The sequence below is a fragment of the Pelmatolapia mariae genome, linkage group LG12, assembly GCF_036321145.2.
Source record: "Pelmatolapia mariae isolate MD_Pm_ZW linkage group LG12, Pm_UMD_F_2, whole genome shotgun sequence".
NCBI lineage: Eukaryota > Metazoa > Chordata > Actinopteri > Cichliformes > Cichlidae > Pelmatolapia > Pelmatolapia mariae.
This window is the reverse complement of record NC_086237.1, coordinates 18,643,198-18,668,959: the sequence shown is the minus strand read 5'-3', so window position 1 is coordinate 18,668,959 and position 25,762 is coordinate 18,643,198. Positions and strand designations below refer to the sequence as shown.

The window sequence follows — 25,762 nt, the reverse complement described above, 5'->3', positions numbered from 1 at the left end:
GAACAATAACTATCACCTGTCCATCTTCAGTAAGATTTAAATAGCTTTAGAAATAAATGTTGAGGAATGAAATGTCAGATTTTTTAAAAATGTTTTTTACTGGACATAACTAAAAAAACAAAACAGAAAACATTAGACAGAGCATAAACATATAACTACAACTAACACAACACTATAACAGCTGCCTTGCTTTACTGACCTCCTCATTTATGATCCAGTCTTTTGAACACATTTCAAAAATGCAATTTATTAACAAAACATTCTGGTTTATTTGTGAGTTTTGGCTTAACATAACTTTTTAAAGTTAAGGTGATGTTCTCAGGAACAGGATGCACAGTTGAGTTGGACCACTACAGAGTCCTTGGGTATAGCAGTGTATGTAATAGGCTGCCCAGTGATGTCATTTCTTTTAATTAGGAACATTTAGGTTGGGTTTTTCAGGAACATTCAATAATGTTCACTGTTAACACATTTCAGAAAGTTATGCTAATTTTCTCTGTTTTTGCTAAAGAAGTGAGCAGTGCAAATGACTTTTCATTAGTAGATGTGTAGACATAATTATATACAGATACACACAGATAGACATTCCAACTCCACAGACAGTATTTAACAGCATTAATAAGACCTTTGCGTCATGTGACTGCTCTCACAGGGACTGGGACTCCTTCCCAGGAGTAAAGGATGTGTGTGACTGCATTCCTTCACAAGACATTTGTTCTTGTGGAATGCATTAAAAAGGGGCACAGATTCTCAAGGTGAAGGCCATTTGGTCCCGAACGTCATCTGAATACATTTACATCTACTTGACATTACATGTTTTACATACATAAAAGATGGAGAAATAAGTGCTTCAGTTTCATGATGTAAACATTTCATTAGACAAATCCATATTTGTTCATTTTGGGGCATCTTTATAGAGGTGAATAGTGATAACTATGTTATAAGTTGTTTAATAGTGTATCAGAATGTTGTGTGTTTCTGTGTCAGGTTGCCTGTGCTTTAATGTATCATGTATATTTTGCTCATCAGCTTGCATTTCCTCCATCTGCACATATGCATTTGCAGCTCTGCATCAATGTGTTTACCACAATGTATATGTGCAAATGCATAAGGAGTGTTTGAGAAGGAGTGACTCACCAGTTCCTTCTTCTTCATGCACTCCATGAGAATGATGAACAGATGTTGAGCCTGTGAGCGGCTGTAGGTGAAAGTCTTCTGAATGGTCACCAGCAACTGGTCTCTTAGAGACTCATTAATTATGCTGCAGAGGCAGAAAGGTGTGGAAAAAGAAAAGAGAGTATCAAGAACAGGGCCAGAGTGACAGGAAAACAGGCAAATTATATCAGAAGGTTAAACCAAGGCTGACTGGAACTCTTAACTACCAAATCTCTTGAGTCTTTGTTGAAATGTGAATTCTCACATTTGTGTTTTATTAAAGCAAGTTTCATTTTTTCCCCAAGTTTCTGCATACAAACTCACATAAATATTGAAAGATATTTTGATCTAAAACAATCCCTTGACAGCTACAGTGCATCCAATATTTTCATACACTATTCATGCTTGGCGTTCCACTCCTGTAAAATGTGTACATGTGAGTGCATACCCTCCCTCCTCTGAGTATTTATGTCCGAAGGCCAAGATGTCAGAGGCTCTGCCACTGCCGTCGCACACCACCACAGGAACTGGAGGAGTGTCCCTGAGGTACTCCAGCACTATAGAGATCACATTAGGGCCCCCTTCTACGATCAGTGCCACCACTGGCACACCCTGACCGATACCTACACGTGAAAACAAGTGGCAGCAGGAGAAACAGGAGGGTAAAGAGTGAAAGCATAGAAGAACAAAACAGAAATATAGCTACAAGCAGCCATAGGCAGCCAAGCAGTTCAGCTTAGCTATAAACTCCATCTAAATATGTACAGTATAATTATAGTTAAAGCACTGTAAGCACTGATTTGGTAGTTAAATGAGGCTTTCAAGAAAAAAAAAACTTCAGGCAACAATATATATATTCAGTTTAGTGTCAGCACATAAAAACAATGTTTGATATATGATCACGCTTCCTGTTTGGTTTCCTTTTTCGATGGTTTCAAAATCTAATAACCATGTGATTTGCTTCCTGACGATAATCTGTACGGTGACCCTGAGAGGTCAAAAGCACTGCAACTTCAGAAAACACCCAGAAATAGAAAAAAAGCTGCAAAAGCACATAAAACACAATGGAAGTTGAATAAAACAAAATCTCACAAAATACAATGGAAAAAATTATTTTTAGGGTGATGTTAATGTGACTGTGGAAGGGACAGAAACCAAAGAAGGACTGCACTGAGTCAAGCTTAAAGGAAAAAAAGACTCATATATCAATGAAGACTCAGCCCTGGAACCTCTGGTAGTATTGCCAGGTACCAGAACTATTTTTTAAGGCTAATACCAACACATGCTGCAATTTCTTTGTGCTTCCTCAAATAGGGTCTTTTTGTCTTTAAACCATTCCTGTAGTTTAACTAATTGGTGTGTATTATATGGCTTCATGAATAGATAAAGCTGGGTATCATCTGAATACCAGTGTAGATGTATGCTATGCCTTCTAACGATAATGCCTAGAGGAAAGAGGAAACATGTATAATGTAATCAGAACTGGTCCCAGCACGGAACCCTGTGGAACTCCATAATTAACCTTAGTGTGTGAAGAGCATTCTCCATTTAAAAGAACCACTTGGAGTCTATTAGATAGATCTACCAAGTTTGGCACTGGCAGAGGACAAAAGTCTTTTTGGGATATAACCTTACTTCTTAGACAGCTTGGCTGTGAAAAGCTTTTAAAAAACAAAAATCCATATTATAACTTTTATGTGATTTGGTATGAAGATCATGTGTTCCCAGTTTGATAAGACTGAATTCAATTAAATTCTTTATGAAATCCAATATGGCAGACATTCACACCATATTATGCTTTGAGCTTTAGCTGGATGAAAAGCCCCCGACAGTTCCTCATTTTCACAGTCTCAGCTCTGTGCAGTAACACACCTCCATGTTTGACCTGATACTCGAGCAGTCGCAGTCCAGAAATGAAAGTTATTGAAAGGAATCGGGGAACTATCTAAAAATCAATTTTCTAAACTTCTCTACAATACAGATACTCTGGCAGAAGAACACAAAAGAGGAAGAAGAAGATGAGAAAAGGTAGAAATGGTTGCCTCTGATGCACTGCCTGGCCCTCAAAAAGGACAAAAAAGTAAAGAGGGAAAGAAGATGGGTATTGAACAGAGGAAAAATCTAAAAATAAATAGGCTTCACTACTTGTGTAAACCTGGATCTATAATTGGAAAAACTGTTCTAAATTTAATACTTGTGATGCCACATGACTATTTTCGTGTCACTTTCTAATCATGGGAGAGAAGTTGTCAAAAAAGCAGCTGAACCAAAAATATCCATCCCACTTAGTGCTTTGTGTTCCTTGCCACACATAGAGAGAGAGAGACAGGCAAAGTGTGTGTGTGTGTGTGTGTGTGTGTGTGTGTGTGTGTGTGTGTGTGTGTGTGTGTGTGTGTGTGTTTGTGTGAGAGCGAGAGAGAGAGAAAGAAACAGAGGAAGTGTTTCAGTGATCCCTGTTCTCACAACAGAGATCTTTGTCTCTTAATCATGGCTTTTCAGGGTAATATTTCATAATTTGCAGGTGTGTTTTCTATATACAGTGAGACATATGGGAGAACACTGTAAAACTGCAGTTAAATTTGTAAATTTCAAAGTTATATCACAAAAGTCTCAGAGAAATTTTTGTCTGTTCCTCTCTTTAATGCTTATGGTTTCCTCCCCATTTCATAGTCGACCACAGAACATCCCCCCTTAAACCACTATAAAACCCTATAAACCCCAGAGTCTCATTCTCTCTTACTCCCTTATATTCTTTCCCCTTTTAGTGGTCTAAGTCCAGTCCACGTCCCAAGCCCCCTTCCTCTTCGCTGTGTCTCACATCCTCTCTTCCTAAAGTTCTTTCAGTTGCCACTCCGGTCTCATCCTCTCCCTCCCGTTCTGCTCCATGCGGTTGTGTTTTATGCCGGCTGTTTAGACCCTTCTAATTCAAAAGCTGTGTAACTGCCTGATCCTGCCCGCCCAGCATCCTCACCCTGCTCTGCATAATTCACGGAGGAAAGAGCATGGTCTGTCTCTCAAACAAGCAGGCAGACAGGCACATACAAATGCATGCGCACATGGGGCATGCACACACTCTCGCAAACACAAGAGCAAGTGCATAGTCGGAAGTCGACCCACCATCACGCTTTGCCTCACACAGCCTTGTGTGGCCTTACAACAGGGACAGTTACATAAAGAGAATATTTTCGGGTCCTTGCCTACTTCAAAGAGGTACAACGTCACTGTGCCACAACACATCTCATGACCATACATCAATAGAGCAGAGAGAGGAGCAGACTAATGGCTTCCTTGTTGCATTTGATTCTTCTTGATTTTTTTATGCCAATTTCTGTTATCTGTGTGTGTGTGTGTGTGTGTGTGTGTGTGTGTGTGTGTGTGTGTGTGTGTGTGTGTGTGTGTGTGTGTGTGTGTGTGTGTGTGTGTACGGGTTCGTACTATCCTGGTGGGGACCAAAATCTGACTTTTACTATCCTGGTGGGGACTTTCTGCACCGTGGGGACCAAAATCCAGGTCCCCTCGGGGTTGAAAGCAATTTTCACACTCAAAATGCGGTTTTACTGTCAGGGTTACAATTAGGTTATGGTTAGGTTTAGGGTAAGGGTTAGGGTTAGGCATTTATTTTTAATGGTTAGGGTTAGGGTAAGGGGCTAGGGAAAGCATTATGTCAATGGGATGTCCCCACGAGGATAGCAAACCAGACATGTGTGTGTGTGTGTGTGTGTGTGTGTGTGTGTGTGTGTGTGGTGTGCACGCAAGTGTCAGATCATGCATTGATATTGATGACTGCTGAGCTTTGGAGGCAACGCTGCACCATCTAAAGTACATTATTGTTCAACTGAAACCCACCAAGGAGCAGATGAGGAGGGAAAAGCACAGCTGTGTCATGGCTAATTGGTAGGAGGAAATTCTGCCTGTGTGCACACAACCACACACAACCACTCACACAAATAGAGTCACAAAGACAGACAAACCACAAATTCTCTTTTGGCTAACTAGCCTAAAGTCGATGGAACATTTTAGGATGACTTTTGGCCTCTGATTTACAGTATTTCTTTTCTTCTTTTTCTTACTTTCTTTCTTTTTTTTAAATTGGATCAAACTTTAGAGTATTTATTGCTGTGGGAATGTGGCATTGGATTGTTTTTTTTTTTTTTTAAATTAACAGTCTTTTAGTACTGGGTTTGTCCTCTCAAAATAAATCATTGTGGAAAACTGTATTTTTCACATATTGTTAAAATGAAGAGGGTAAATTGTGATGTGCTGATGATGCATGATGTGCTTTCTGGAAATTGTGGTCCTGGTTAAAGTAAAAAAGAATGATAAAGCAGGACACGTTCTGGAGTGACCCTACCTTATGACTGACATCCATATGAGCATGTGTCTCTCATTTTCTCAGTGACATCAATCCCCTGCTTGTCAGTAACCCATGACTGATATCATAGCAGCACATTTCAAATAGAGTCAGTAGGAAGGAAATCTCGTTTAAGTACCTGGAACAGTTGCTGAGATTTAATCCCATTTTCTGTTCAGCGGCTTGGTTTTGATTGGCTCTGATGGCCAAATCCATCTTCCTCTTAAGCTCATCTGTGTCAGTTCTGGGTGGGACCTTCCATGATATTTCCAGAATCACATAGATATTGTTTAATTTAAAAAAATTTGCTTACTACACAGTCTCCAGGTTATCAAATGGAACAAAACAGCACGTGTTTCCTCTAAGACTACACTCTTAGAAATTATGTGTTAAAACATGTGCTGGTTCATGTGTCACACATTTTGTGTGAATTTGAACACAACTTGTGAAAAATCAAAAAAAAAAGTTACAAATGTAATTTGAAATTTTCACATGTATCCAATCTTTTGTCCCTGAGTTTATGCAGAAAATGCATTAAAATTGAACATATTATGCGTTGCATTTTTACAAGTGTTCTAAGTAGTTTTTAAAACACAGGTTTTTCCGAATTTATTTTGAAAAACATTCGCGCAAATGAAAACGCAAAGAATGAGCTCAAGCTCTGTCAAGAACATGTCAAAACAACAAGTGGTGATAAATATGGAAAGGCAGATTTTTTGAAAATCTTTACCCTGGCAATTTTTCAAAACCTCAGTTTGCAGTGTTCCAAAACATTGTTTATGTGTGGACCAAAATCCAAAGAATGTAAAAACAGCTACATTTACCAAAAATACCTGTGTACATGTGGATGCAGCCTAGATACAACGTTTGATTCTGATAACGCAAAACACTGTAGGTATGCGACCTCACTTAATGTTTGACATGGACTTTGAATAAAGGCATAAAAAGTCAGTGATAACATAGTCTGACAACCATCTATTAGCTTGTGAAATACAAACTTTGTTATAAAAAACAAAAACAAAATTGGTTTGTAAAACACATCTATTCAGAGTGTACCTTTTTCTTCCAGTCCTAAAGTAGCTTACAACCCATCCGGGCATGGTGCCACCATTCCTGTTATTATACCTCCCATTGCTACGCCTTACAGAGTAATTTTGTTCCCTGCAAGATCTGCTATCTTACGTAGAAGAAATGGTTTTCAACGCATTAATACACAGGATTGGGAGGTATGAATCAGACATCTGAGAAGATTCTTTAAAGCTGGGGTGAGGGAACTCCAGGCCTCAAGAGCCAGTGTCCTGCAGGTTTTAGATGTGCCCATGAGCCAACACAGCTGATTTAAATGGCTAAATTACCTGTCATGAAGTTCTCCAGAGGCCGGGTAATGAACTAGTCATTTGAGTCAGGTGGGTTGACCCAGAGTGATATCTAAAACCTGCAGGACACCGGCTGTTCTGTAAGAGGTAATGTCAGTGAAAAGCAGTATTGACATTACCTCGTTGTTTTTCTATAATATTTCTCTGTCTGTGGATATCATCTATATTAATGTGGTTGAAATTGAATCCTTAAATTTAGAAATGCTAATGCTCTGCCGAGATACAGTGTTTGTACTTTTTAAATGCAATCCTTTGATTTTTAAATACGGCTGTATAAACGCATCATGTGTGCTCTCTCACTCAGTTGATGATCATAAGCGGAGTCATGTGAGGAGTTATTTAATCTCCACAAAAAGACAAGACATGGCATGTGACACATGTGACAAGGCCACAAACAGAATATGATGATGAGTTTATGATGAGGTGAACTGAAGGAGGAGGAGAGGGACAGGTGCTGCTAGGGTGAGGCAAACGTAGATTGTGGAGTCCTTTGATGCTGCATGCACGATCCAGGTACAGAGACAAATGTGGAGGTGTTGGCAACGTGTAGCACTGTTGCTGAATTTTAGAAAGTGACTTATATCTAGGCTTAGGTTTTTGTGTCTATGTTTAAATGATGGGAATTCCCTGAATCCTTAAATGCAGTAAACTATCCTAAAATTGAAGTGGGACCCTATAAAACCACATAACGTCTTGACAGAAACTACTGTTTGTTTCCTTCAGAAGTGCTTTAACTCTTTGTGGCATAGATTTGACAAGGAGCAGGAGACACACATCTGACATTTTGGTCCATACTGACATGCTGCAGACTTGTCAGCTGCACATCCATGACGTGACTCTCCCGTTTCACCACATCCCAAAGGTTCTCTATCGGATTGAGATCTGGTGATTGTGGATGCCATTTGAGTAGAGTGAACTTGCTGTCATGTTCACAAAACCAGATTGACATGATTTGAGTTTTATGACATGCTGCATTATCCTGCTGGAAGCAGCTATCTGAAGATGGGTACACATAAAGCCTCATAAAGGAACAATATCCAGGTAAGATGTGGTGTTTAAATGATAAGGGTCAAGAAATGGCCAAGAAAATATCCCCTACATCATTACACCACCACGAGCATGAACCACTAATAAAACAAAGCAGGATAAATCCCTGTTTTTGTGTTGTTAATGGCAAATTCTGACCCTACTAATCATATCTATTATCTATTCAGACCAGGCAATGTTTTTCTAATCGTCTATTGTTTAGTTTTGGTAAGCCTGTATAAATTGTAACCTCAGTTTCCTGTTCTTAGCTGACTGAGTGGTTTTCTGCTACTGTGTGCCAACTGCTTTGAGGTTCGACTTTTATGCATACCTTGATTGTAACAAATTGTTATCTGGGTTATTGTTGCTATATAGAGAGAGCTGGAGATTTTGAACTCCAGAGATGGATGTGTGGGAAAATCCCAGTAGATCTGCAGTGTCTGAATACTCAGCCTGAACTGTTGATGGATCCAGATGGATCCACCCAGATGTTGCAGCAGAAACTGAGGCTCATGTCTTTTTAGCCGTCTGTTGTTCAGTTCTGTAACTGTAGCAAGTTTTATATCAACAATATTGCAAGCTTTTGTTTTTTTTAATTGGACTTTGATGTTGACTATAGTTAAACAGTGAAGTTATTCAATGCTATTTATATATGTCATATAATATAGATATACACATAATATATTCCCCCTTTGTACTGTCTGTTTCAAAGTACTGACTGTATCCATGTACACTTCACACACGCTAATATCAGATAACAAAGTGTCAAATCCCCAGTCTCTCTTTGGCTCCCATGTCTCTCATATATCAAATATAATTTTAACCCACTGCCCACACCTTACTTTTCAAGAGTGAGGCTACTCTGAAAGAGTGTGAAAAAAGTAGAAGTAGCCAAAAAAAGGGGTGAGGGAGTCCAACGCTGTAATTTTCTAAATATATATCCAGTCTGGAAGACGAGGAAGTAATGAGGAACTGAAGGAATTAGCGAGGTAAAGAGCAGCGTGTAAGCAAGATACACATAACATGCTTAAATGGTCCTAATTAAGGATCCAGCAATGACTCATCCGCCGTGTGTGTGTCTGCGTGTGCGTTGGCGAGTTTGTCCTTGTATGTGTCAAATTAGCATCAGCATGACTGGAGGAGGTGTGCTACAGTATGTAGGCCCTTGTCTTCTCACCTCACACCACCACCCTACACCAATAAAAGAAACCCCCCCCAAAAAAGTAAATACCTTCAACACACACTGACACACTTAAACATCAGAAACAGATATGAGAACCTAACTTGACAAGCTAAAGAACAAAATGTCAGATGGTATGCTAAAAGGTCAAAGCTTCTCTCAAAATCTCAAATATTTAGTCTTTAACCTTCTTGAAGCAGCTCAGATGTAATCACATTGTCTGTTCCATCTTTTTATTTTTATTAGAAATATTAGAATTAATGAGCCAGAGTGAGTTTTACACCAGCACTCAGTTAAAAATGTGTTTTCACTGACCAGAAAACACGGTAATTGGGGTTGATCTGTGTGTTGATTTGTACCTAAACATCTACGGCTGGTCCATTATAAATTCAAGCCTCATTTCTTTAAGTGCTGATTATATTCCTGAAGAATATTTTGCATTTTGCCCCCGAGGAACTTGATTTCAACCGGATAAAATCACCTCAGGCATTTAAGACAGATGCTGAAATGGTGTAATGGTTCTGTCTCTTCAAGATGAATACGTATGTGTCGCCCTTCTGAATGTGTCTATGTCAGGAAGCATTCTTTATAAATAGCCACTTACAGGGTCTGTACCCTATGAGAATGACAGCTGAAATGACTCAAATGAAATTAGATGTTGTTCTCCCTGTTTCACTGAAGCAACAGTTCCCAAACTGTGAGGCAGGCCCCACGTCTGTAGGTGTGGACAACGAGAGGAAAAATCTGGAGTGAAATTAATTGAATGAGATTTTTCACTGGAAAAATAAGTGTTAACCAGCGGTAGTACAGTACTAACCTGTGCATGTGTGGGTTCTCTCTGGGTAGCTTAAAGTTACAGTGTGTAAATTCTCAACAGCCAGTGCATTGCAGTCAAGTGAGATCTGTTTTTTTTACCTGTCCCAATTTAAGTGCATGATCAAAACTATGGTGCCCCCTGTGAGACAAACAACTCTGGCTACCATTTTTCTGTAGTGAGTCTAGGCTGTGAGTCCGCTGTTTAGCACAGCTGTCAGTTTATCTTTTTCATGTCTCTTTACTAAAAAACTTTGTGAAAGAAACATGATAAGATGAGTCAGTGAATCTACTTTCTGTCAGATGACAGTGATACTGAGGTGAGTTGTTGATGATATGCTGAACTTTTTTGCTGGTATGCACTGCTGTTTTGTCTGCTGTTAGCGTCTGCTCCGTTAGCTGCTGCTTTTGTAGCTGTTAGTCAACGTTAGTGAAACTTTTTTTGAAGTCGGTGTAACATTGTTGGACACTTTGCAGGTAGCACACGAATGCAGGACTCGGACACGCTCATATGATGTGAACATGTAATGAGCTTACTAGCTAATATTAGCAAGTGTTGCTCAACCAATCATTTTATGAGTCCAGCATTTTTTTTTTCTGATAAATAACCTAAAAAATAATACCTGACTTACTGTAGCTTTAATTAAGTACTCTAAATTGACTGTTTAGGTTTAAATAACTGTTTTAGCTGAACAGTCCAGGATATATTCCACTTCACACTATATGACAAATTCAGTCGGCCGTTAAGAAAACATTTTTATTTTTTGAGAAAAATAAAAAAGAGTTGATTGATTCTGTTTCACCAACCTTTATTGAACTTGTTTTTTTTTTAACTTCTTTGGCTTCTCAAGTGAGGTATGCAAGAAAAAAACTGTGCCCAGTGATGTGGGATGTTTATAGTTTTTATAGTAAATTCAAATATCCGTATATTTAATGTAAATGGGAAAAGATGCAGAGGAAAAATGGATAAAATTTGCTTTTTGTCTGAATTAGTCTGGTTCGTAAACCATCCACTGTGATATTTCTGACTGTGCCACCACTGTTTTTAACCCACCTACTGTTCCAAAAGACATTTACTACATTTCACACTACTGATTGTGCAGTCAAATTCTTTCCACACCACATAACATGTCGTCATCCATGCACATCCTCAACCTGGAACCATACCTGGAGCAAGTTTTGTATCCTACCAACTACTGACTCTGTTATCTCTCCACCACAGGGTTGGACACTCTGGCAGTTCTTGCTTATCATTTTGACATGTTTTGTGTACGCATTCATGCATGAACACACCTTACCCACAGTGACTTCAATTGTCCCCACAATGTCTCTGGTCAGTTTTTACTCATATTGCCTGAAAATAGATTATCTATTGATCCACACACACCGTGCCAATTCACTGACCACTGACCAGAGAGGCTGTGAAAGAGAATTAATGATTCAATTCTAAACATTTAAAAGAAATTTAAACATTTGTATTTGATCATTATAATTATGCACATTTCCATATAATTCAATCTCCTATTAGTGCTTTATTTGATCTATTACAATCTGTAAATGGTATCATTTCTAATTCATATTCTAGATGCCCATATGCACACTTGGCATTAAAAAGGATCATATTCTGAAAGAGTTTGTCCAGGCATTTACAGTGAACACAGAACAGTACAAACTCATTGACTTCCCATGTGCCACAGTGTAACTACAATTTCTTCAATATTTGCTGATGGAGGTCACAGTGTCACGGCTAATCTGCAATGCAAAGCCTTATGGCTTCTGAATTCAATTACCCCAACTATTTCTTTTACGTGTGCTGTGATTAATTAAATCACTGTAATAGGAGGGCAGGTGAAGGTTAACACAGTATCTACATGAATGCATCTATTTCAATACACCAAGTAATTTAGGTGAAAAGCAAGAGGGCACGTTCAAGGCCAGTCGTTCATTGTCACTGACCGCATCTAAACTTGCACAAATTAATAACTTTTTTCCTGGTGTGTGCATTCAGTTTTAAATTGTCACGTAACGAATGCAGCAAATAAGATGAAGGGCTCTCTTATTTTTCTCTATATTAATGGATGAGGCCTGTTTTGATATTTTATCACGCCACGTTTTTCCTCCTTTACATCCCAATTTTTCATCAAAGCAAACACAGATAACACCTTGCTCACTGCCTGCATCCTCGGCTGTTTCTTACCTCCTTTGCACTTTATTTAGTTTTCTTCCTTCTCTCCCTGCCCTCAATCCTTTTTCTCTGTATTAATTTTCCCACTCTCCTCTCGGACTTGTTCTGCACTTCTGTCTGTGAGGCAGTGATTAAAAAGCATTACAGCCAAGGCCACAGACACATCAAGAGAGCTGTGCAGCGGTGAATCAACAGTGTTGAATGGTGCCAATCATTTTATTGATTTCCTCATCTTACAGTTTGACATTGTCTACTTGGGAATGAAAAGCAGGAGAAAGAAATGCTCCAGTGTGAGAGCAACTGAGAGAGTATATATATAAAGTTTTCTTTTTTTTTCAAAAACAACATTTGTTTACTTTCATTTATCAACGTTCACCGGGTAATCTTTACCTCTGTTCACATGGGAAATATCCTATATTGCCTGAGCTCCATCCTCATCTAGCTAGCTAACTAATGAGAAGCCCATTGATACAGAGCAGTACTCAGCATTGACTCTAGTGCTCTCTGATTGTACTTGTGCGTCCTTACAGTACAATGGTTTTTCTGCCCTAGCCCGCTTGAGATCAAATTGGGCTACATCACCCATGGCATAACACGAGTTTGACACTCATGCTCTAGTGTTTTAATATGCTGGCTCCAACCACCATATTTACAGCCTTTGAAGCCATGTTTCATGTCTTAGGACTTTTATTTTGTTTACACACAGCCAGAGATACCGCTTTTAGATTTTTGTCTGCATTCCAACCTTTACAACATCAAATATTCAGCAAAAAATGGAGGACAAATTAAGCAAAGGAAAAACACTAGTTGTGTTACCAAAAGTGGTTGTTAAGAGGAGGAGCACCTGCACAACGATTTTTGACATGTGCTACTGGTCCTGCAGTTTTTCACTCAAATGTGCTCTTACGGCAACAGGAACCTGTTTTAGAATATAACCTTTTTGTAAGAGGGTAATCAGACAAAAACACCCATGGATTTGTTGTAAAGCACTGATTCCCATAATTTAAACAAAATGTTATAATATTGTGGAGCCAATTTGATTGCTACAGCATTTCTGGCAGTCACATGGTTATAGCTGTTTCATGGATATTCACACACAGGCACAGTAGGATTAGCTACAGGATTGCCCAGACATCACAAAAATACCACAGGGGGAGATTACGCATATCTATCCACCACACTTCTTTCATTTTGTGTTGTGTGCAATGTTTGGGACTGTGTTGGGGGAAAAAGAGAGATCTGGTGGTTACATGTGGTCTAAAACCCACAAGCATGGCCATTTAAACTTAACTGCTGTTTTCTCCCCTTCACTTTTTTTTTTAATCTTTCTTTCCTTGACAACACCTCAGGGCACACGTGGATCCCACAGGGGTACCTGCTGTGAGGAAAATTGATGCAGTCATCCAGTGACTATAGACAGGTGATCAAATCAAGAAATGGCCTTTGTCCGCAAGCCTGACACTGGTGAATAAAGAGGTAAATGTCCACACACATTAAGATACAGTATATCACACACATGCATACAAACACACAACACGATTCAGTATAATATAACTCTTCACTCTATAACTGAATGGATTTGTTTCTGGACTTTCTCATGTTAAGAGGATTGAGTATATTCAGTATTCATTTTCCTTAATTTCTTTTTTTAATAATTTTTTGTTTTTTAGCAATTCTGAAACATTAAACAACTTGCTATTACCAGAAGGGTAAATTTTGAATTTCCCAAACTGGACATTGAAAAGCTTCTGTGCCATGAAAAAGTATTTGCCTCCTTTCTTTGTTTTTCGCATATTTAGCACATTTAAATGTTTCAGATCAGCAAATGAAAGAATTTGACGTATTATTAATATTAGAGTAAATTCAAAATGCAGATTTTAAAAGATGATTTCATCTATTAAGTGAGAAAGCAATCCAAATGTACCTGGCTAAACCTGGTAACTGGTTGTGCCACCATCGGCAGGAAGAACTGCAATCAAGTGTTTGTGATAACTGGCAATGAGCCTTTCACATCACTGTGGAGGAATTTTGGGTTTTCTCCTTGCAGCTCTCTCAGGGATGCCATTTTTGCCCAGGGGCAATTACTTTTTCAAATTGGGTCAGATTGGTTTGGATAGCTTTTTTCCCCACAGTAAATGAAATAATTTACTGCAAAGAACTAAGAAATGAAGAAGGGGGTAAATACTATTCGCAGCACTATACAGTTATTATCTTTTTATATATGTATATGTATATATGCATATGTGTGTGTGTGTGTGTGTGTGTGTGTGTGTGTGTGTGTGTGTGTGTGTGTGTGTGTGTGTGTGTATGCATAAGACTTAATAAGAGCTCACTTTGACAGTCAAAGATAAAAGTACCAAGTCACTATAGAAGTATAGGTTTTCATGTGATTTTGATTAAGGCGGTGGATTCCCTTTGATAGAGGACTTCACCTCAACAGGCAAGTTGCCAGGATGAGTGGCAGGTTTAACTTCAGCTAAAGCTGAAGGTGGCTTTCAGTGCAATCTCAGGCAGTGCGGATTATTTTCAGAGATAGTCTGTGGGTTATGGCTCTGTGATATGGGTAGTCAGCAGGTCACTGGTTACCTATAACTAACAACTGGTAATAACTAATAAATATTAGTACTCATCTTGGAAATACAGCTAACAGCTGCAGAAAGGATTTAAATCAGAGGTGGTACATTAGATGCTTGCATGACAACTGGCCGTCCCTTTGCCTTCCCAGCCCCTTTTGTATTAATCCAGGCATAGGATGACAAAGGGAAGTCCATAGGTCACATGGCTGGATGATGAACGTACACCGCTTTGTCCCTTTAACACCAGGAATATTTCTAAAATCCTTGAGGTTAGAGGATTAGGAGGGATGTGGTAGTGTTAACACTTCTTCTAAGAATGAAAATGACATTTAACATCTCCTTGCAAGCTTGCTATCAGCAAACATCAATGAGGCATCTGACAGTGGATAAAACTGGTGCTGACAAAGAGAAGATCTGAATCACGGCACTCGACTCTGTGACAACGCACCCACTTCCTGAGTTTTACAAAAAGCACTAGTGTAAAAGTGCATGCATTCATGTCAACCAAACCCCGAGGAAATTATTTCAAAATGGTTTTACCCTGACAGCAAAAGAAGGTAATAGCAAATAAATCCCGGTTGCAAACAACATTTATCTGACTTAGGTTAGCTCCTGGCTCAATCAAAACAATACTGCAAGAGGCTATTGAGAAATATATTTAAAGGGTATCACAGAGGTTTATGTGCGATTGTGCTTTGCTTGTGTCTGTGTATGACAGAGCGCGAGAAGAGGAGGGTGAGATAGAAAAAGACAGAGAAATGCATTTTGTATTCATGTAAATCCATTCAGTTTCTAGCTAAGGTATAATGTGAAAATTGAAAACAGAGAAATGCAATGCGACAAGGACTCAGTGCCGGATGAACACACTGCACAAAGGCAAATATGCCCACTCAAAAATACACTGAAAAAAAAAATTAAAGCTTGTGTTTTTGGGCACATGAACAAGTATTTGTACTTGCTACCCTTTGTGAGCACAGGATGCTTTTGGTGCAACTAATTCGAGCTGCACAAAAATAAAGAATACAGTGAAATTAGGATTTTTGTGTTAATGCAATTTGATTTATCTGAAAAAATATATAAAAAGAAACTGTTGTCTGTACAGTAAAGCCAGCAGCTTAACATGTGTGTCATGCACTATTCAGTACAAAAGAAAGGTAAGTAAACATCAGAAAACAGTGTGATCAAGCTTTTTCCTTCCCCCAGTGGTAGTATAAGGATACATTACTGTATGTACATGTATTTACAGTCATGTATACTGTATGTCTACATGTGTTGTAGTTCTGTGCTTGCCACTGTGCCTGTGTTTGCCAGCTGGCTTGGTAGCTGCAGGCACCAAAGAGCAAAAGAAAAAAAAAACCCCACAGATTATCAAGCAGATTTATTTGAGGAAAGAGTTCGGAGCTGTCAAGAAGCTTTGAAAGAAAAAAATAACCCACCCCTGAAGGGAGGGACACTTTCAAAGGCTTACGAAGTTATATCTACCTGGCTAAAAATACACCTTCTGACAGCATGTGCTCACTATAAAGCAGGTAACGATAATTTTAGTCTACAAACTAGAGTGAACCCAATTAACCCACAGAGGTGTCGTTGATAAAGCGAGGATTACAGTTTCATGATGCCGTTATCACTTGCCGCAATATTTAAAAACACCAACACTAATGTCGGGTAAATAGGTCAGCTTGGCTCAGACTGAAAGATGCGATAAATTTCACTCACGTGTGTTGATCTTCTGCAGGGAGATATGTTTCTCTAGCTGACGTCGCAATTTGACCTCAGCACCATACTTTCCTGTGGTGCCGTTGTCCGCCAGGATGAAGTGGGAGTGGAGACTGTTAAGAACCGTCAACTTGCTCATCGGGTTGGACATGGTCTGGTATGGACGCACCACCTGGCCAAAAGATGTCAATATTTGACAACTATGCAAACACTGCACCTTTCTTAGAATACAAATATAAAATTACAGCCTGCTCCTGTTCTCAAGAGGTTTTCACTACTTTTGCTTTTGTATCTAAAGTTGAATGTATGCCTCAAGAGAGCACTGCTGCCCAAAGCTTTAAGAAATATGAGTAAAATAACCATAAGGATTTCATGTGGGGTGAGCTTGGGTTGTGCTTTGAGACTTGATGGATATCCTATGCTACAAGCTGGGCCATAGATTTTCAAAGACATTAGCATTTCTCAAGCAGTGTGAGACTATAATGGCTCCATTGTGCAGATGCAAAAAAGATCCCCAGTTTAAGACAGACATCACTAGGAAGGTTGGGTCAGGAAGAGCATCTGACATGAAAAACTGCCAAATCAAGTATGTGGAACCATCTGCTGTTGTGACCCCTTGCGAATGAGGGAGCAACTGAAGGAAGTGTTACAGCAGAGGGAGACTATCACAGAGAAAATGCTAGCAGTGAAATCACGAGTAGGATGAATAGAGACAGGTAAAAAACCTGTCTCATGCGAGTCTTTCAAGAGTAATAGATTACTCAAGCACCTGGATGCTGAGCATATTGTCAAGTTAATGGTAGATAATTTATTTAGTAATTACAAAAATTAGCATCACTATGGTATACTGGTGGTGACAGTGCAGTGGTTGTAACTGTTGCCTAAAGCAAGAAGGCCCTCTTCAGCTGGGGTGTGTTGTCCCAAAGACACACTTATGGTTGTGTGGACGGTGACCCCTCATTAGTATACCTCCCCTTTTACCCTCTGACAGCTATGACAGCGACCATCTGCACTGCAGCTCTAATCATTTTTTAGATTTGGAGTTGCCATGTATCCAATAATTATTAACATAACTTTCATTGTACTGCTGCTGAAATTAAACTTTCAGTTTCTCCGAAGTTTCTCAGATATATATTATACCGCAACACTGTCTGACACTTTGAGGTAAACTCATCTGGTCGTATATAGACAGCTAAAACCAATCACGCATGAAAAAAGAACCTCGGCACTTAATCATCTCATTTCAGTCACCAACATTAATTGGTTCTGCCTGACTTATTCAGAGGGACAGAGAGCGGGACATTTTGATGATGAAATTTTAACAGTAGCGTAACACTGATTCCCAGAGATTTCACTGAGTCAGCGTGGGCCTCATTTGGTTTCCCCAGCTGTCCAGCTCACTGTGAAGGAGTGTTTATTGGCTTACTCAGCATCTCAGTGAATAAGCTGTCAATAGCACTTTAAAGCCTCAGCCCTATCTACCCTATCTACTCTAAAGACTTGTCTGTCTGTCTGTCTTTCTTTCTTTCTTTCTTTCTTTCTTTCTTTCTTTCTTTCTTTCTTTCTTTCTTTCTTTCCTTCCTTCCTTCCTTCCTTCCTTCACAGACTTACATCTTTGCCAACAAGGTCCTCTTGATTTTCTACGATGCCCCATGGAGCAATACCAATGGTGCATATCTTTCCCCTTGACTTGGAGGCGTGGTCTTTCAGTGCATCACCCACGTGGCGAATCACACCTGTGTGCGGACATAGGCATGTGTGCATGAATATTCAGGGCGTTTAAGAGACGGACAGAGAGAAAGATGTTTTGTCACAATCAATACACAGCCAGTCAGATAATTACGTACACTGCTGAGATAGATAAAAAGAATCTGTTAAGCACACAAGACAACTGTGTGGAGCCAGTGTTAACACACACAAACGCACACATACACACTTAAACACAGCCAGGTTGTAGCTCTCGGCCTGTAGTAGTTGTCCTCAGGGGAGCAGCAGTCAGACCTGGGGGCCATCTTATCCCATCTCTCCAGCTGACATTCATTCTTTTCTCCACCTCCACACACTGTCCCTCCAATCCAGCTATCCATTATTCAGGCCTCTCTTCCTCTTTTCTCCTCCTGCACCCATTCTGTCACTAAATCTTACTTTCTATTCCTTTCTGTATTCAAGTGCGCGCACTCTACGTCATCCAGCGTTGTATCATTTCTTTTTGTCTGTTCTCATCTCTCCTATTTAAACATTATTCTGCCACCTTTTTATCTTATTTTAAGTGCGCTAAATTCAATCTAAGATACTTAAATAGGATCTCTTTTTGTGCCCTGGAAACAATACAAGGGAAAAATAACAGTTAACTTCCTTACTGAAGGCAAAGTGAAGCTGATAAGATAAGACAAATTTTCCCCCATAGACAAAAGTACTATATGAATGTGTAATGTGCGCTTGTTCAGAGCGTTAGTGGAGCTCCAGTTTACGCGCTGAGGCCTCTTTCTATATACATGGCAACAGCATATTTATGAATAATTCATGTGCTTCCAGTCTGCCAGCTAACACTCTGGTTTCCTGTATTCATTCCAACCAATCTTGTTTCACCACTTACACTGTTGCTCAGTCTTATTTCTTCAAGCTTTAAAACTTTGTTCCTGGACTTTTTCACACTTTCACCCTTCCAACCTCAGCATTCAACATCCAGTCCTCTAAGCTCCTCACTTACTCTGCTCTGAGCCAAAATCATCCAAAACAAAAAACAAACAAAAAAAACTCAGGACCAAGACTAGGAGACTTCCTTAGCCTTAGAAGACTGCTTCCTTAAAGCAGACACCTCTGTGATTTCTCTACATTGTAACTGATTCCTCTACACTGTAACAGCAAAAATTTCTGTATTAATTTCAGGGGTTAGCACTCTATATTTTGTTTCTATTCTCTTGGCTCCATAGGGACTATTACTAAGCTAGAACGTTTTATTGCTTTGTTCAAAAAGTAAGAATGCTTGACATACTGGAATAACTCCTAATCTGAACGAGCCACCCTGTCATCAGGTTTAAGTCATTAAAAAGCAGTCTAGACTACTTGACATACTTTCATTGTGTGCTCACAGCCATTTTACAGAGATCCAGTGGCTGAACAGCTTTAGAGCCTAGACACACTTGACAAATGGTTATTTAATCGCTGATTACGGTGACCGTGGTTCAGGGGGTTGGGAAGCTTATCTTGTAACCGGAAGGTTGCCGGTTCGATCCCCAGCTCTGTCTGTCTTGGTTGTTGTGTCCTTGGGCAAGACACTTCACCTACTGGTGTTGGCCAGAGGGGCCGATGGCGCGATATGGCAGCCTCGCTTCTGTCAGTCTGCCCCAGGGCAGCTGTGGCTACAACTGTAGCTTGCCTACACCAGTGTGTGAATGTGAGAGTGAATGAATAGTGGAATTTTAAAGTGCTTTGAGGGTCTCGAAAAGCAAATGCAATCCATTGTTATTATTATAACTCATGATAAAGACTTGAACACACTCATCATACCCCAAATAGAAGTGCCCACTTAATTTTTATAAAAAGGAAGAATTCAGTTAAATAGCCGTATGCAATCTCTCAAACAGCTATTTAACTGAATTTTGTTTTGCAAACATGAAAGATTTTAAGTTTGTCTTCATAAGTCAAAACCCGTGGTTTACCTGTGTTGACTCCTCCAGTGAATATCCAGGCCCCTGTTGTCATGGCAGCTTTGATGAGCCCTTTGCCAAAGACCTGCTTGAGTTTGGGCTGCAATTCAAAGTTCTGCAGGCCCCCGTGGACTGAGATGAGCAGCTTGGGCAGTTCCAGCTGCCACTCCTTGGTCATCAGGTGGAGCAGCAGGTCAGGCTTGGTGTCATAAGACACTCGTACGTACTGCAAACAGCATGAAGCGTGTCAGTGAAATAAAGCAATACATACAAATGTGGTAAAAAGAAAAAAAAAGGTTATGTGTCTTAAAATGAGGTAAAATACAACCTCAGATGAATAGTAAAACATGACATATTGCACTGTGTTATTATTTCCATCCATCTATTCATCCTCTTCCGCTTATCACATTCAGGATTATATGGGGTTGGAGCCTATCCAAGCCACCATAGGGCAGGAGGCAGGTTAAACCCTGAACCGGTCACCAGTCTGTTGCAGGGCTAACACAGAGCGACAGACAATCATTCGCACTCACATTCACACCTATGACCAATTTAGAATCACCAAATAAGCTAACCTAGGTTAACTGGCAGATTTATTGCTGTGCATAAATCAATATTTATATAGATAATTGTGCAATACTAGAGACTGAAACAGCTACATCTCAGACTCTACAGGCTTCACTTAGCATGTTAAATATTAAAGTTCATGACAAGTAATAAGAAGAAGATGAAACAAATATGACTTATTTTGACAGTTTGCCAGGAGAAAGCCTCTTCTGTATAAAAACAACATGGCAGTATGATTTCGGTTTTTGGCTTAGTTGTTAAATTAATACATTGTAGTTCATCAGAGGTTGTATTTCGCTCATTTTAAAACCAGCTACAGTCGAGATAATTTTATTTTGTCTGGATATGTAAAACCTTAGAATTGACATACGGTGTACTTTGTTTTTACCACGACTTTATGCATTACATTCAGGTATATGGTGTCTTGGGGCCTAAGTATTTCACAGCTGTGACGACATCTTATGTGTATGATAACGTAAAAAGCATTGGTGTTTCATATGTGTCTATGCGTATGGATTTCATTTCTCAAGTTAGAAGACGTATTGAGCAGATGTTTGCTATGACTGAAGAACCACATGCATTATGGAGCATCTGTTTATCTCTCTAATGCACCCTCAGAAAGCCAACCTGACATGTGTCTGGATGAATAATTTAACACTGGGAAAAAAAAATCAGACATAATTTGGGTTTAATCATCTGAATTCCCAGATTGCTGCAGTAAAGTGTGATATGACTTTCTTAGTGTAGTTATCATAGTTTGTGACTTTGCGAATAAAACGTACCATCAGATCACATTAGGGACGGATCAATTAATCAGGCAAAATGCAGTCTGCTAACACTCATAACACTTAAGTCTTTTAAAGCAATAATTACACATATTTCCACAATAATTCAAGTAATTTGATTGACTCCTCAGTTATCTCCAGGTCTTCTGATTGGACACATTTGTCATTCTCCATAATGCATACAATGAACCCTGATGAGTCCTCTTGTCAATGTCATTTTTTATTCAGCAACCCGCAACTATTCATCTATTTTCAGCCCTAGTACATCTGCCATTCAGGAAAAAAGTATTTCAGTTATCTAGGAATCTAACAGTTTCCTCCTCTGTACCTGCGTGCTGTCAAACAACATGTTTACTGAAGCTTTGAAGAATATCTTTAGATCACATTATGCACTTTCAGCTTTCATCACTTCCTGAATATTTTTGAAATCCTCTTCTTGAATTACTCAGTCTTTACTATCTTTATAATCAATTTATGTGGCCATTTTTCATAAAGCATGTGCTCAACATCATTCCTGTATTACATTTATTTTCTTATTTCCAGAAGAGAGCACTTCCATCAGAGGTTAGGTTCCTTTGTACTGTTTGGAGGTATATTTTAGGATATCTAAATCCTCTACTCTCTTCTTTCTTGTCTTAGGAGGTTAACTATGGCCTTTAAAATAGCTCAGTAAAGCATACAAATGCACTCTTAAAGCTACACAAAGTAGATTTCCTGCGCTGGTGCACTCAGATATGTGTCACCAAAGGTTCTCGAGTCTTAACGGAAACATGAGTTGCAACGGCTGAGGTCAGTGCTGCATGAAATAACAACAGAATAGTGACTCCTTTTATTTAGGTGCCCTAATGCTCAAAACAATCACGTTGACCAGTTGGGCAGCATGCTGAAGGAGAAGACTAATAAAATGCAACACTGTGTAAAGAGAGTCACCATGGCTTTGTTGGAGTGTCCTCCTCCCTGGAACTCAATGGTGCCGAAGGCATCAGTGGGGCTGAGCTGTGTGTGTTTGCTGATTGACCACTTCTCCGACAGGCTGTCATTCTTGGCCAAACGCTCTGCCTTATCATTCTGACTAGATGAGATGCCCGGTGGCAAGCCCACATGCTGACCTATTAGACGACCACAACAGCACCTGAACAAGGAGGAGAAAGTAAGAGTGAGTGTAAGACCAGTATATTACACAGTCCTTTGCAGAGAATAATTGAAATCTTGAGAAGTGCGAGCCCCGAGCAGGAAGAAGAAAAAGGAGAGTAAGAGACAGATTGTGTGTGACTGAGAGCGGGGGGAGAAAAGAGCGTGAGAGCTGCCGTAGTATGTATCTAGCAATAAAAGGTGGGCATGGCTGAAAGGATAGCATGCCATCTGACTTTCATCTCTTTATTAAGCTTGATTTATAGTCCTGCATAGAATAACAGAGGAGCAAATATTACATTTTGTGCAAGTGGCTGTTTGCAGTTATATTTGAGCCTGCATTGCTCTGCCTCCATGGATGGAACTGAGGTGATCGTGTAGCTGATCCATACTGAGCAACAGTTCTCTTGCTGAAACACGGGAAAAGCTTTAGTGGCAATTAAGTCTACACACAGATTGTCAAAAACTATCAAACCAAGAAAGAGGTGCATGTCTACACTGATAGAATCTGTGCAATTGTATTAGCCTTGTAAGCAAGCCAAGTACAACTATAGCCTGCACCATGTTTACACAGCTTATTAAAATCAAAGGAAGCAATCCCAATTGTTGCATTTAGTTATATTTCTGGGAAGGTGTGAATCAGGCTAGGCTCTGTGGCTATGTTGCAGATGAGTGGAAGGATTTGTGGGCTTTTGCTAAATTTTCTCAGCTCCATCCCTTTCTGTTTTCTGTACCTGTCGCTTTTACTTCCTTTTCCCTCTCAGCAACTACAGGAGTTAGCAAAATGCCAGTTATGATGCTTGCGTACATTCTTATTCACAAGTGCTGAATGCCGCTTTTATATTCTGTGTTTAAATCTTACAGGATGAAGAGGGAGCCCAGGGAGGAACGGAGGCAGGAGACTGCGATTATCACTTCATGTTTCCATCATGTCTTACCAAAGGTACTTTTCCTTCCTCTTCCCCACGCATGAGCACAAGTGTCTCTGACTAAAAAGAATGAGCTGATTTGATCTTGAGGAACATCTTTTTTCCTTCCTCTTGCTCCTGGCTTTTACTCGTTTTCCTCTAGTAATGCAAAATTTCCGTACCAAACAAACTGTGGCATTTCCTGTGTGTGTGTGTGTGTGTGTGTGTGTGTGTGTGTGTGTGTGGCACCTGATAGTACATGCAGGAGAATTGAGAGAGTTTGTCTTCCAGCAAAAACAACATCAGGTTTTCTAATGATTTTGATAATCTCAAGGTGACAGTGAGATTGTAAAACAAAATGAAAAATGAATGTGGTGGTAATTGTGAATTTATCACACTGAGTCAAATTGTTCTAAAGTGCTGTTATCATTACAGTGCTGTTATAGCGCTGTATTATGTAAACAAAGCCCTCATAAATGTACTTTGACATAGACTATGCCAGAGTGATAAGGAGTTCTTCTTAAATATTCTTTTACAACAATGTAGAATATGTTACTGTCTTCATGAATTGGTCTAGACCTTAACTTTACATTGTCTAGTCTCACTAGATGTCAGAAAATTGCAGATGGCAGTCAGCTGAATTCTGTTTCTTACCTCTATCAATTCAAGTGTGTAATCCTGTCTATGGTGTCCACTACAGGACAAACAACTCTGGCTGCTGTTCATCTGCGCTGAGTGTAGGCTGTAAGTCTGATGTTTACCTAAGTTGTCAATCTGTCCATGTCTATCTACTGTGGTTAATGCTGTTGAACTTCAACAAGGCTTTAAAACTTTTTTGTCAGTAAGCACTGATGTTTTTGCTGCTGTTAGCCTCTGTTCTGTTAGCTGCTTTTAGCCTCTGTTTTTTTTAGCTGCTGTTAGCATGTGTTTGTTGCTGCAAGCCAGGGATACTATAAATTTGACATTTTTGGACTCCGACACTTAATAATAGAATAAACTTTAATTCTAGGTAATAATGTAATCAGATTATCAAGGGCAAAGTATGATTTTTTTAGAACACTTGAGCCTAATGTTAGCTCACATAATGTTAGCTTATAACTAGCTGTTGTTGCTGTTGTTTAGCTATCTTGTTGTCAGCTGTCCAGAGACAGGAGGGTCACATATTTAACCTGCTGACAATGAGTAACTGTAACAATATCAGGAACAAATAAGCATGTCTATGCACGTGTTTGTGTGTAAGAGCCCCGATTTCAGTTCAGGAGATGAGGCTTGAGGTGAGTAGGACGAGGATGACATTTTATTCAGATGCTGGTCATGTTGTCTCTTTCCTTTGCTTTTTCACTTCTTTGGTGAAGGGGACTTCTTTTCAGAAGATAAAACATAGGTATGATCTTTCATAGCTGGAGTCTGAGTGTGTTCCCTTCTTCTTTGATGTACTATACATGTGGCTAGTCTCTAGTCACATACATAAAGTGAGATTAGGCAGAACTGTGACTATAAATATAACATTCTTTATAATAATAATAATGATTATCATTACTATTATTATTATCCGCAGAAAACAACTGTACCTTTAAATTCCCAATTTGTGTTTTAAAATGCATAATGTCAGTGTTTTGGTTCATTAATGCGAAGCTCTTGCCTGCAGTGTCATTAGAGTTACTCTGCATGTTTTAAAAGGTCAACAGCAAAACAACAAACTCTACAATGATGCAAAGGATTGTAAAGATTAAAGATGTTAAGATTTTTGGTTAACACTTTCTAATATCCCTTTTCTGTACTCACCTATGGGGGTCTTTGGCGCTCACTATGATATGAACACATTCTCTCTTGCTGAATGCTCTTTCTATCCACGATTTCTGTGCCTGCAACAAAAACAAGACAAAAGAAAAGACAAAAGAAGTCAGTGTCAAATAAAGGAGCTAAGGATTGAACATGGAGAAGTGACACACAGCAAAAACAGCCTTACATTAGTCCTTCAAGAGCTCAGAGTCCTGCTTTGTTGCATGGCAAACAGCATACAAAATAGGACCTTGGAACAAATGTCTTAAAAATACTTGTAAAAACATCTCAACCTTGTTCAAGAACGGAAATCACAGCACAGTGGAATGACACACATACGCAGATGCAGCACACACACAAAGACACATGTAGTCCCTGACCCATTATTCAAACACTGACACTCGGAGAGAAATGTTTTATGTTACTCAGTGGCTAGATCTCAAACCAGATGAGATGAAGAGCTTGGATGTCGAAAAGGGATGATAAATGCACTGAAGCGGTAAATTATGTCAAAGGTCTAGTCCTTAGACGTGCATATGTGTAGCCAGCTTAGTGTGAGTA

At 39.4% G+C, this 25,762-nt stretch overlaps 1 protein-coding gene across 4 annotated transcripts in view; it reads right to left on the bottom strand.

Annotated features, from left to right (window-relative positions):
* trpm3 (transient receptor potential cation channel, subfamily M, member 3) overlaps positions 1-25,762 on the bottom strand; it is a 116,216-nt gene that overhangs the window by 43,717 nt on the left and 46,737 nt on the right. For all 4 annotated transcript variants that reach the window (XM_063490645.1, XM_063490647.1, XM_063490646.1 and 1 more), the window contains exons 2-8: positions 25,205-25,284; positions 22,311-22,512; positions 20,041-20,254; positions 17,990-18,114; positions 16,379-16,550; positions 1,604-1,778; positions 1,138-1,261 (exon numbers count right to left, since the gene is read on the bottom strand). In XM_063490645.1, the coding sequence (XP_063346715.1) occupies positions 1,138-1,261; positions 1,604-1,778; positions 16,379-16,550; positions 17,990-18,114; positions 20,041-20,254; positions 22,311-22,512; positions 25,205-25,284 (1,092 nt within the window). The remainder of the gene's footprint in view (positions 1-1,137; positions 1,262-1,603; positions 1,779-16,378; positions 16,551-17,989; positions 18,115-20,040; positions 20,255-22,310; positions 22,513-25,204; positions 25,285-25,762) is intronic.